This window comes from Heterodontus francisci, chromosome 26 (assembly GCF_036365525.1).
Source record: "Heterodontus francisci isolate sHetFra1 chromosome 26, sHetFra1.hap1, whole genome shotgun sequence".
NCBI lineage: Eukaryota > Metazoa > Chordata > Chondrichthyes > Heterodontiformes > Heterodontidae > Heterodontus > Heterodontus francisci.
In genome coordinates this window covers 75,944,697-75,956,630 of record NC_090396.1, presented here as the reverse complement: position 1 = coordinate 75,956,630, position 11,934 = coordinate 75,944,697, and the positions used below count along the sequence as shown (strand labels likewise).

General features: G+C 56.6%; 1 protein-coding gene across 1 annotated transcript in view; it reads right to left on the bottom strand.

Annotated features, from left to right (window-relative positions):
* Positions 1 to 817: 817 nt before the first annotated feature.
* Positions 818 to 11,934, bottom strand: part of LOC137384478 (ras-associating and dilute domain-containing protein-like) — a 215,555-nt gene continuing 204,438 nt past the window's right edge. Inside the window, exon 17 of the mRNA XM_068058615.1 lies at positions 818 to 1,763. Within this exon, the coding sequence (XP_067914716.1) occupies positions 1,664 to 1,763 (100 nt within the window). The 3' untranslated portion in view covers positions 818 to 1,663. The remainder of the gene's footprint in view (positions 1,764 to 11,934) is intronic.

Here is an 11,934-nt window from a genome sequence, read left to right as displayed (position 1 = left end):
TGTCACTATTCACACACTCAGTGCCAACCTGTCACTATTCACACACACTGCCAGCCTGTCACTATTCACACACTCAGTGCCAACCTGTCACTATTCACACACACTGCCAGCCTGTTACTATTCACACACTCAGTGCCAGCCTCTCACTATACACTGCAGAGGGTTGCAGACTGAAGTATATGGTGGGTTTTGTGGTGTTTTGCTGGGGATTGCTTGGCCTGTGAGCAGGGCACTGCCACTGACGCCGAGTTCTCGAAGCTTCGCAGTGACATTACGCAGTTCAGTGAAGACAGAAAAATCAGCAGTTTCGAAAGTTCGAAAGCAGATAGAAAGGGAGAATGTCTTCTCTTTAATGGTTTGAGTCACCCATAGTCCTTGTGGGAAACAGGAGGAAGTCGTACGCTGGAAGGCGAAGTTAAAAGGGCCTCGACAGTAATTAGGGTGAAATATGTTGGAACAATGAGTCACACAAATGAACTGTGTGCAAATTATGAGACTGAAGTCATCGGAATATAGTCCATCACACCAGTTGTTATGGAAACCGGACTCTGCATTCAGAGCTTTACTATGTTGCAAAGGGGAATGAAGACGTGTGTACAGATGCAGCTTACACTCGGTGTGATTTATACTCAGGTGCAGTTTATACCCAGTGTGACTTATACTCAGGTGCAGTTTATACCCAGTGTGACTTATACTCGGAGGTGGCTTATACACAGTGCAGTTTATCCTTGGGTGCAGTTTATACGTGGGTACAGATATATGCTGCTGTGCTCTATACGCGGGGTGTTGTGGGGATTGATTGTCAGACACCCCACAATGTGACAATAACACTTTATTATAATTCATGCCGGACAGGAACTGGGGAATGTTCGGACTCTATGCCCATGTTAAACAACAACAACAACAACAACGATGGTCAGTAACAAACTTTTGAAACAAAGCAAAATAAATGTCAACTTTAGAAATGGTTGAGAAGCAGAGACTGTGACAATGTGCACTGAGAGTGTCCAATCAAACTCACATCACACTGACTCCGAGCACCTTCCACAGTCTCAACATTCACCTTGCCTCCTCCTTTAATACTCACTGAAATCAGAACATCAGACCCCATCCCTCAGCAGAGGAGCAGAGGAGGTAATGGGAGCTGGCGGGGTGGGGGTAACAGGGGAGGGGGTGACGGGGAAGGAGTGACGGGGAAGGGGGGGCGACGGGGAAGGGGGGGGCGACGGGGAAGGGGGGGCGACGGGGAAGGGGGTCGTTGCCGTTGGAAACCAAAGCCTCTGTTTTCCCGACAGGCCTGGGCGTTGGTACAAAACCCGCTGGTGACATCATCGCAGTGGGAGGGCTGCTGAATATCAGCTGTTCTTCCGATCGGGAATTCCGGAAACTGGCCCCCCACCGAGCAGCCGACCTCTGCACGGGGAGACCGGTAACTAGGAGTGATTTCTAAGGGAGGGAGCATGTGCTGTCATGGCAACAACACGGAAACGCTGTGATGTGGCTCTGGGAGCTGATTGGCTGCTCCCCCTAATTAAATAATAGAAATATATATTTATAAGGAGCTCTCAGCAAACATCCTCACACAGTCACAGGGTCCGTGCTGACACTCAGCTCAGGGCCGCCACACCGAGTTTGACATTTGACCTCCATGCTCCCGCTCAAACTAGCAGCTCGACGTTAACACTTTCATTGCCATCTGCGAATTGGACTTTGCCACCAGGAGCCACAGCTTGTTCCCAGACGATCGGAGTAGCTCACGGCCTCTGAGTTCACAAGGAAAGATAATAAACGTGAATTGGGATGAAACAGACTGATTGAATCAGTATTCACATTCCCTGATTTTCACAATCTGCCTTCCTTCCCTCAAACTTTACCCGGGGACTCTTACTCTCCTGAAGCTGTTGATTTCTGCTCTGCTATGGCTTCCTGAATTAGGGCCCATTCTGATAAAAGAGCCCAGAGTGTTAGCAGCTACTTAACCACAAAGCAAACACTCCCAGGACAGGTACAGCATGGGGCGGCGAGGGGAAACCCCGATGGAGGTCTCTCTACGCGGGAGTCTTCCCCCTTTACATCGGGGACCTGGGGTGGAGGGTGCTGCACAAAGCAGTCCCGTGCAATAGGCTTTTAAGTAGGTTCACGGACTCCCAGGCCACCTGTACTTTCTGCGGCCTGGACGAGTCCGTGTTCCACATTTATACGGAGTGTGCGAGGTTGCAGCCCCTATTTGAGTATCTGAAGGGGCTGCTCCTCAAATTCTGGCTGCACTTCAGTCCCACGCTCCTGATCTTTGGGCACCCGGTGCGGAGGGGCTCGGGCCGGGAGGAGGATCTCCTCGTCGGTCTGCTCCTGGGCCTGGCCAAGGTGGCAATTCACAGGTCCAGGTTGCGGGCCGTCGGGGGGTCCGTCCTCCCCGATTGCCTGCCCCTCTTCCGCGGTTACGTTCGCGCCCGGGTGTCCCTGGAAAAGGAGCATGTGGTGTCCGCCGGTACGCTTGAGGCCTTCCGCGACCGGTGGGCACCGCAGGGACTGGAGTGCATCGTCGACGCCGAGAATGGCATTTTAATTTGAGTTTTTTGTTTATTTATCTGGTTTTAATAAAGTTATTTTAAAAATATAAGTGTGTATATAAAGGGGGCCTGAGGAATAAAGGCCCCCTCGACATAAAAAATATATAAAAGGGGCCTGGGGTATAAAGGTCACCTTAAAAAAAACAAAAAAAAAAAAAAACGGGGTTAGATACAGAGTAAAAAAAAAATGGGGGTTAGAGACAAAGTAAAGCTCCCTCTACACAGTTCCATCAAACACTCCCAGGACAGGGACAGACTGGAGTGCATCGTTGACGCAGAGAATGGCATTTTAATTTGAGTTTTTTTTGTTATTTATCTGGTTTTAATAAAGTTATTTTAAAACTGTAAATATTTACATAAAGGGGGCTTGAGGAATAAAGGCCCCCACGATGTGAAAAATAGAAAAGGGGCCTGGGGTATAAAGGTCACCAAAAAAAAAAAACGGGGATTGGCTGGTCAATTTGGAGCACTTCCTGCCAGCAATCAGGGGGAGCAGCTGCACCTGTGCTGCAGCAAGTGGAGAGAGGAGACTGGAGACACTGCTGAGAGGTAACTAGAGTGGAGACAGCTGTATTTACTGTGGAACTGTTGCACTTTTTCAAGGATTAAGAAGACCTGAGAGTCATTTTGGAGAGGTGGGTGTTGGAGCACCAGAGAACTGTTGGTTGTTTGGACTGTTGGGGGAGGGAGGAGGCACCAGAAGATCCAGGGGTGGGGCTGCCAAATTCTATAGGGAGCCCCTGTACTAGCTCTTGTGTTTATCTGCCATCCTGCACAAAAGGGGCTCCCTCCCCACCCCCAACTGGGTGGCTCGGGACGGCTGGAGCTGCCTGGCTGAAGACTATCTTTATACAACAACAGAAAAGGGAGAGAACCGGGCGGCTCTAGCCGACCCGGGCGAAGAGCCCTCCCCGAACTGGAAGAGTGGACTGTTGACTCTGCAGGAAGGTGCTCCAACCACCAAGTGAACTGTAACATCCTCGCAGCTGTTCTCTCTCTTCCATCACTCGGCCACCTATCCTCTCCTCTCCTTGTCCTTTTCAACCCTACCCTCCTCTACTCCCATCCGCACCTCCCCCATCATATTGTTTGTGTTAAAGAAAACTGTCGTGTGCTTTGTTTCTTGGGGGTGGGCGTAGCTCTGCAACCCCATGGCAAGCCCCTCTTCGCCGGTGGTGGGGCCTTCCCGTTCATATGCTGCTGCACCTGTTGCCCCGTCACCGTTTGCTTTATTAACATCGAAGCATGGGGTCAAGAGCTACGTCCACCCGAACATTATCGAGGCATGTGTGAAAGCAATGGCCGAGGTTGTCGGCCCTTCGGCCATTGTTGCAGCCTCTAAAGTATATGGGAAGGCAGTGTTATTCCTGAGGACCGAGCGGGCGGTGTCCCTGGCTCTGAGCAACGGGCTCACCGTGGGCGGGACCTTTCTGCCAGTGGACCCCATGGAGGCCACTGCGCAAAGGCTCATTCTATCCAATGTCCCGCCTTTCATTCCTGGTGAGCTCCTCCTTCCCCACCTGCACCATCTGGGGGAGGTAAAGACGGGGCTCACCCCAGTCCCGCTCGGTCTTCGGGAGAACAGCCTCCGACACGTGTACTCCTTCCACCGCCAGTTATTCATGCAGCTGGCGCGGGAGGAGGTGACAGAGGGCCACTTTAATGTCGAGTTCCAGGGGACGGCCTACCGCGTCTTCTGGACCTTGGACGGGGTGCGGTGCCATGTCTGTAAGGGGGTGGGGCATGTTCGTAAGAACTGACCCAACCTCCCGGCTGCCAACTCCAACCCGGCGGCCCAGGGTGGTGACGCTGCACCTCCTCCCACCCCCCCTACACCACCACCAGATACCATTCAGTCGGTACCGGAGGCTGTGGTTTTCACGGCCTCCGGCAGGGACGGGGGTGACCATCCAAGTGGAAGGAAGGCGCGGAGGAGAAATAAACATAGAGAGGCGCGTCCCCTGGACACCATGATACTACCCGAGTCTGAGCTCAGCACAAAGCCCGATCTCGGGAAGTCAACTTGCCCCAGGGCTGGGCTCAGGCCCAGGGTGAATAAAAAAAAAGGAGAGTGTGGAGATGGAGGCCTCTGATGATATGGAGGTCTCTGAGCCCTGGTGGGAAAAAGAGGAGAAGGCACCCCTCCACAGAGGTAATGAGGGGCCCTGAGGCGCAGGGCCCATCTTTTGGAGGGGAGCTGTCTCCTGTCTCGGGTCCCCAGGTTTCCCCTACCGCTACCACCAAGGCTACAAAGTCCGGGCAGGAGCTCCCTATTCCTCAGGATGGAGGGGAGGGGAAGGCCCCGGTACATGAGGCCCCTCCTGAAGGAGTAAGTGGGGCCCTGCTTGTGGTGGGGGAGCCTGGGGACTCCGCCCATTCTGCCACTGCTACTGGGTCGGGTGCCCTGAGTGAAGGGGAGGGCGAGGCCCCAGAGGGTCGGCTGGTTTTCCGGAGTCGGGAACTTCTGACTCCCCTGGACCACTCATTGGCCTGGGGACGGAGGTGGAGAGGGGTCCTGAACCGCTGGTGCCTACAGGCTCCAGTTTCACAATAGAACCCAGAGAGGACTCCTCCGCCATCGATCCTGGGGGTGGGATCGCGACGGAGGCGGGACCAGCTGGCGCGGCCGGGACGTCCGCCCCACAGTGTGCGGTGGGCGTGTCGGCCGCTGGTGGTGACGACCCGGAGGAGGATGGGGATTCGGTGGGGGGCACGGAGGATGATCTGGATTCCATCGCCAGTGAGGTGGTGGAGTCCCTCGTGCCTCCCACCAAATCTCCTCTCATCCCCATGGCGGAACTCCGGGATTTCCTCGCGGTTTGCAGGGGCTGCCGCAATAAAGTTCAGCTGGCCCTCGACCGCTGGTCGAATCTGGCGCTGATCATCCAGTCCGTCCGTGCTGCCCTGAAGATAACGGGCAAGCGCGCGGGCGTGAAACTGGTTGAGAGGCGCCGGTTTAATGTGTTCCTCAATGGGTTGCTGGGGGAGTGGAAGGCCAGGTGCACTTCCACTACCTCCTCACAGTGAGCTGTTGGTGACGGGTTTTAAGTACCTTTGACATGAAGATAACCTTAGCCAGCCTCAACATCAACGGCAGCAGGGGGTCTCACCGCAGATTTCACAATCTCTCAGTCCTTAGGGAAGGGAGATACGCGGTGAGCTTTCTGCAGGAAACCCACACCGTTCCGGGAGATGAAGCCACCTGGCTCCTGGAGTGGCAGGGTGGGGTCTACATGAGTCACCTCACCCCTATTTCTAGTGGGGTGGCTATCATGTTGGCCCCGACTTTTCAGTCGGAGATCTTGGGGGTCAAGGAGCTAGTGCCGGGCCGCTTGCTCCACCTCGCCATTCGCCTGGGTAGCGTGCCGCTCCACTTTGTGAACGTGTACGTGCCCAGGCCCGGCGCGTTGCAAGCGCGCTTCTTTGAAGAAGTGTCCGCTCTCTTGAGCTCCATCGATAGCGGCGAGTGCATCATCCTCGGGGGGGATTTTAACTGCACCCTCGAGGTGGGGGATCGCTCCGGTCCCCAGCGCGGCCAAGCGTCGGTGGAGAAGTTGAGGGGACTGATCAGCTCCCTTAACTTGGTGGACGTCTGGCGGAATCTCCATCCCGACTCCAGCGCCTTCACGTGGAGGTCTGGAGGAGGAGGGTCCCGAATCGACTGCCTCTACAATTCGCATGCGGGCGGGGTCCGCGTACTGGCACTTTGACAACCGGGTGCTGGAGGACGAGCGATTTCGGGACTCGTTCTGTCGATTCTGGGCCGACTGGAGAAGGAAGCGGGGGGGCTTCCCCTCCTTGAGGCTATGGTGGGATGTGGGCAAGACTCACATCCGCGTCTTCTGTCAGGAGTACGCGAAGGGGTCGACCAAGAGGCGGGAAGCCGAGATCGGGCGCCTTGAGAGGGAGGTGCTCGACTTAGAGTCCCGCCTCGGTCATGCCGTCGCGGACCCGGCCCTGTGGCAGGCGTACAGAGAGAAGAAGGGCGCGCTGAGGGACCTGCAGCTCATAGGGTTCCGAGGCGTGTACGTGAGGTCGCGGATCCAGATCCTGGAAGATTTGGACCGCGCCTCACCCTTCTTCTACTCGCTGGAAAAATGGCGGGGGGTCCGTAAGCAGCTCGTTGAGCTGCTGGCCGACGACGGATCCTCCATCACGGATCCGGAGGGAATGGGCCTCCTGGTCCGGACGTATTACAGTGCGTTGTTCTCTCCGGATCCGTCCAGCGAGGATGCGCGCAGAGTTTTGTGGGAGGACCTGCCGCAGGTCAGCCCGGAGGGCGCCGAAGGATCAGAGGCTCCGCTCACGTTGGCGGAGCTGACTGGCGCCCTCCACCAGCTCTCAAGGGGCAAATCTCCAGGGCTGGATGGGTTGACCGTGGAGTTCCTCAGGGCGTTCTGGGACGTCTTGGGGGACGATTACGCGCGGGTCCTGGGGGAAAGCCTGGCGACCGGGGAGATGCCCCTCTCGTGGTGCAGGGCGGTCATCGTCCTGCTGCCGAAGTGGGACGATCTCCACCTGCTTAAAAACTGGCGTCTGGTCTCCCTCCTCAGCACGGATTATAAGATCTTTGCCCGGGCTATGTCTACCCGCCTGGGCTCCGTGCTGGCCCACATGATCCACCCCGACCAGTCCTACACTGTCCCGGGCCGGTCCATCCAGGACAACATCCACCTGGTCCGGGACCTGATCCATCTTTCCCAGAGGACCGGTCAGTCGGTCGCCTTTCTCTCCCTCGATCAGGAGAAGGCGTTCGACAGGGTGGATCACGACTACCTTTTCGGGACTCTGCGCGCTTTCGGACTCGGGCCGCATTTTGTGGCCCGGATCCGACTTTTATACGCCGCCGCAGAGTGTCTAGTCAAAGTTAATGGGTCCTTGACGGCGCCCCTTCGCTTTGGGAGAGGAGTGCGTCAGGGATGCCCCATGTCCGGCCAATTGTATACCATCTGCGTGGAGCCATTTCTGTGCCTGCTTCGCAGGAGGTTGACGGGATTGGCTCTGCGCGAGCTGGCCATGCGGGTCGTCCTCTCGGCTTACGCCGACGACGTGCTCCTCGCAATCACAGATCCCGTTGACTTGCGGAGGATGCGCGACTGCCAGCAGACCTTTTCTGCCGCGTCCTCCACGAGGATCAATTGGGAGAAATGTTCCGGACTCCTGGTTGGTCAGTGGCGGGTGGACTCCCTGCCGGAGGAGATGACACCTTTTGCGTGGAGCACCACGCACCTCCTCTATCTGGGAGTCCACCTTAGCCCCGCTGAGGAAGCCTGCCTGGCAAACTGGCAGGAGTTGGAGGCGAAAGTCACTGCTCGGCTGGGGCGCTGGACAGGACTGCTCCGAGTGCTTTCCTACAGAGGTTCGAGCGTTGGTCATAAACCAACTGGTGGCCTCCATGTTGTGGTGCCGGTTGGTTACTTTGGCCCCGCCCCCTGTATTTGCCACCAAGATCCAGAAGAAACTCGTCGATTTCTTCTGGGGCAAGAGGAAACACTGGGTCTCTGCCGCGGTCCTGAGTCTCCCGATCGAGGAGGGCGGTCAGTCGCTGGTGTGCGTCCGCACCCAGGCTGCGACTCTCCGCCTTCGGATCCTGCAGAGAAACCTGTACGTCGAGTGTCCTCCCAGATGGTGTGCGCTGGCGACGTATTTTTTCCGCCAGTGTCACTGCCTTCAAGACGACACGCAGCTCCCGGTGGAGTCCGTTAGCCGCACCTCTCTGAGGGAGTTGCCTGTCTTTTACCGGGATCTTTTCCGAGTCTGGAACATGGTCGCCTCCAGTCAGGGCGCTCCCCCGCCGGCGGAGGAGAGCGCCTCGGCTGTCCGGGCGGCCGACTCCGGGGACGGTCCGGCGGGCGGAGGAGTAGCCGAAACCCCCGGGACGCCCCTCACTGCGGGTGGCGAGGGGGCTCGGGAGTGCGGAGCGATCCCGGCCGAGCCGACCCCCGCTGGGCCGGAACTGCTCATCGGACCCAGGCCCCGAAACCCTCCTCGGGAGCCGGTCCCGCACAACCCGAGCCGCCTCTCGGGAATGCCCTCCGTGCCATTCCAATCGGCGCGGAGGGGTTTCCTGTACGGGCTGCTCCTGCACACTCTCCACTTCCTCGCCCTCGTCAAAAAAACGGGGATTGGCTGCCCACTGATTTGGGAGCCTGAGTGCATCAACGAGGTGCAGCTGACAGTGCTGGTGGCAGTTGGAGGTTGAAAAAAAAAACGGGGTTAGATACAGAGTAAAGCTCTCTCTACAGTGTCCCCATCAAACACTCCCAGGACAGGTACAGCACGGGGGTTAGATACAGAGTAAAGCTCTCTCTACAGTGTCCCCATCAAACACTCCCAGGACAGGTACAGCACGGGGTTAGATACAGAGTAATGCTCCCTCTACACTGTCCCATCTAACATTCCCAGGGCAGGAAGATCATGGGGTGGATACAGAAAGAATCTCACTCTACACTGTCAGAAACAGACACAGTGAGAGACAGAAAGTGAGAAACAGAGAGACATAGACTGATAAAAAAAAAAGAAAAAAAAAAAAAAACGGGGTTAGATACAGAGTAAAGCTCCCTCTACACTGTCCCCATCGAACACTCCCAGGACAGGTACAGCACAGGATTGGCTGGGCAGTTTGGAGCACTTCCTGTGTGCAATTAGTCAAACCAGCTGCACCTGAGCAGCCTGTGGGAGCTGGAACTGGAGAGGAGACAGCAGAGTGGAGAAGGCTGCATTTACAACTTTAACTGTGCAACTGTTGTACTTTATTCAAGGACAAAGGTGACCTGCAAGTCATTTTGGAGAGGTGGGTGTTGGAGCACCAGAGAACTGTTTGTTCTTTGGACTGTTGGGGGAGGGAGGTGGCACCGGAAGATCCAGGGGTGGGGCTGCCAAATTCTATAGGGAGCCCCTCTACTTGCTCTTGTGTTTATCTTCCATCCTGCACAAAAGGGCCTCCCTCCCCACCCCCAACTGTGTGGCTCGGGACGGCTGGAGCTGCCCGGCTGAAGACAATCTTTATACAACAGCAGGAAAGGGAGAGAACCGGGCAGCTCTAGCCGACCCGGGCGAAGAGCCCTCCCCTAACTGGAAGAGTGGACTGTCGACTCTGCAAGAAGGTGCTCCAACCACCAATTGAAGTGTAACATCCTTGCAGCTGTTCTCTCTCTTCCATCACTCGGCCACCTATCCTCTCCTCTCCTTGTCCTTTTCAGCCCCATCCTCCTCTATTCCCATCCCCCCCTCCCCCATCATATTGCTTGTGCTAAAGAGAAAACTGTCGTGTGCTTTGTTTCTCGGGGGGTGGGCGTGGCTCTGCGACCCCATGACAATCCCCTCTTCGCCGGTGGCAGGGCCTTTACGAACGTATGCTGCTGCAGCTGCACCTGTTGCCCCGTCACCATTTGCACTGACAACATCGAAGCATGGGGTCAAGAGCTATGTCCACCCAAACATGTCAATAGAGGTATGCGTGAAGGCAATGGCCGAGGTTGTTGGCTCTTCGGCCAATGTTGCTGCCTCAAAAATGTACGGGAAGGCGGTGTTTTTCCTGAAGACCGAGCGGGCGGTGTCCCTGGCTCTGAACCAAGGGCTCACAGTGGGCGGGACCTTTCTGCCCAGTGGACCCCCTGGAGGCCACTGCACAATGGGTCATTCTGTCGAATGTCCCGCCCTTCATTCCTGGTGAGCTCCTCCTTCCCCCACCTGCACCATCTGGGGGAGGTGAAGACGGGGCTCACCCCAGTCCCGCTCAGTCTTCAGGAGAACAGCCTCCGGCATGTTGTACTCCTTCCGCCGCCAGCTATTCATGCAGCTGGCACGGGAGGAGGTCACGGATGGCCATTTCAATGTAGAGTTCCAGGGGACGGCCTACTGTGTCTTCTGGACCTTGGACGGGGCACGGTGCCATGTTCTTAAGAACTGCCCCAACCTCCTGGCCGCCAACTCCAACTCAGCGGCCCAGAGTGGCGCCGCTGCACCTCCTCCCACCCCCCCCTACACCTCCACCAGATACCATTCAGTCGGTGCCGGAGGCTGTGGTTTTCACAGCCTCCGGTGGGGAGGAGTGTGCCCATCTGAGTGGAAGGAAGGCGCGGAGGAAAAATAAACATCGAGAGGCCCATCCCCTGGACACCGTGGCACAACCTGAGTCTGAACTCTGCCCAAGACCCGCCCCTGGGGATTCCACCTGCCCCAGGGCTGGGCTCAGGCCCAGGGTGACCAGGCAAAAGGTGGGTTAGAAGGCAGAGGCCCCTGATGACATGGAGGTCTCTGAGCCTCTGCGCCCCTCCCGAAATAAGAGGAGGCGGCGTCCCTCCTCTGAATAAGGCCCTGAACCACGGGATCCATCTCCTGGCATTTGTCCCCGGGCTCCCTCTGCCACCAGCACGATCAGGGCCTCAAGCCCTGGACAGGAACCCTCCACCCCTCGGAACGGACGTGGGGGAGATGCTCCAGTAATAGAGTTATAGAGTCATAGAGAGATACAGCACTGAAACAGGCCCTTCGGCCCACCAAGTCTGTGCTGACCAACAACCACCCATTTATACTAATCCTACATTAATCCCATATTCCCTCCCACATCCCCACCATTCTCCTACCACCTATCTACACTAGGGGCAATTTACAATGGCCAAATTATCTATCAACCTGCAAGTCTTTGGCTGTGGGAGGAAACCGGAGCACCCGGTGGAAACCCACGCGGTCTATCTTGCCAACTCCTAAGGTGGGGGACCCGCCCTTGGTAGGGGAGTCTGTGGACCCCACGGGAGAAATCATTCCTTTGGCTGATGGGTCGGGTGTCCTGGGTGAGAGCGAGACCTGTGAGGGGCCGCCCTCCCAACAACAAGACTCTCATCCGTGTCTTCTGTCAGGCGTACGTGAAGGGGTCGGCCAAGAGGCTGCGGAGATGCCCCATTTGACTCTCGGATTAAAATAAACAGTCAGTGACTGAAGCCACGAACTGAATGGATCGATTGTGTGGGGTGTGTCACAGGCTCCTCACCCCCAGACCTGCATCTCCGCACCACTGCTCATCCCCCATTACTGCTCATCACTTTCTTAATGTACTGAGAAAGAGCTAGAGACTGTCGACACGGTCACCCTGAAGAAACAGTGTGAATGTCCTTTATGGGGTTTCTCCAGAATTCTCCGTTACGGCATGATGGGACGATCGTGAAAACTCCAGCGAATATTTTGTCCTAGAGTCCCCAACACTAAGACAGCAGATCAAAGAACTACTCACCCCCCTGACCCCCGCATCCCCCACCACTGCCCCCGCCCCCTGACCGCCAGCCCCCTGCCTCCATCCGCCCTGCACTCACCCACTCCTCCAGATTAAACAACTACTCACTCCCCCCTCCCCACTTCATTCCGT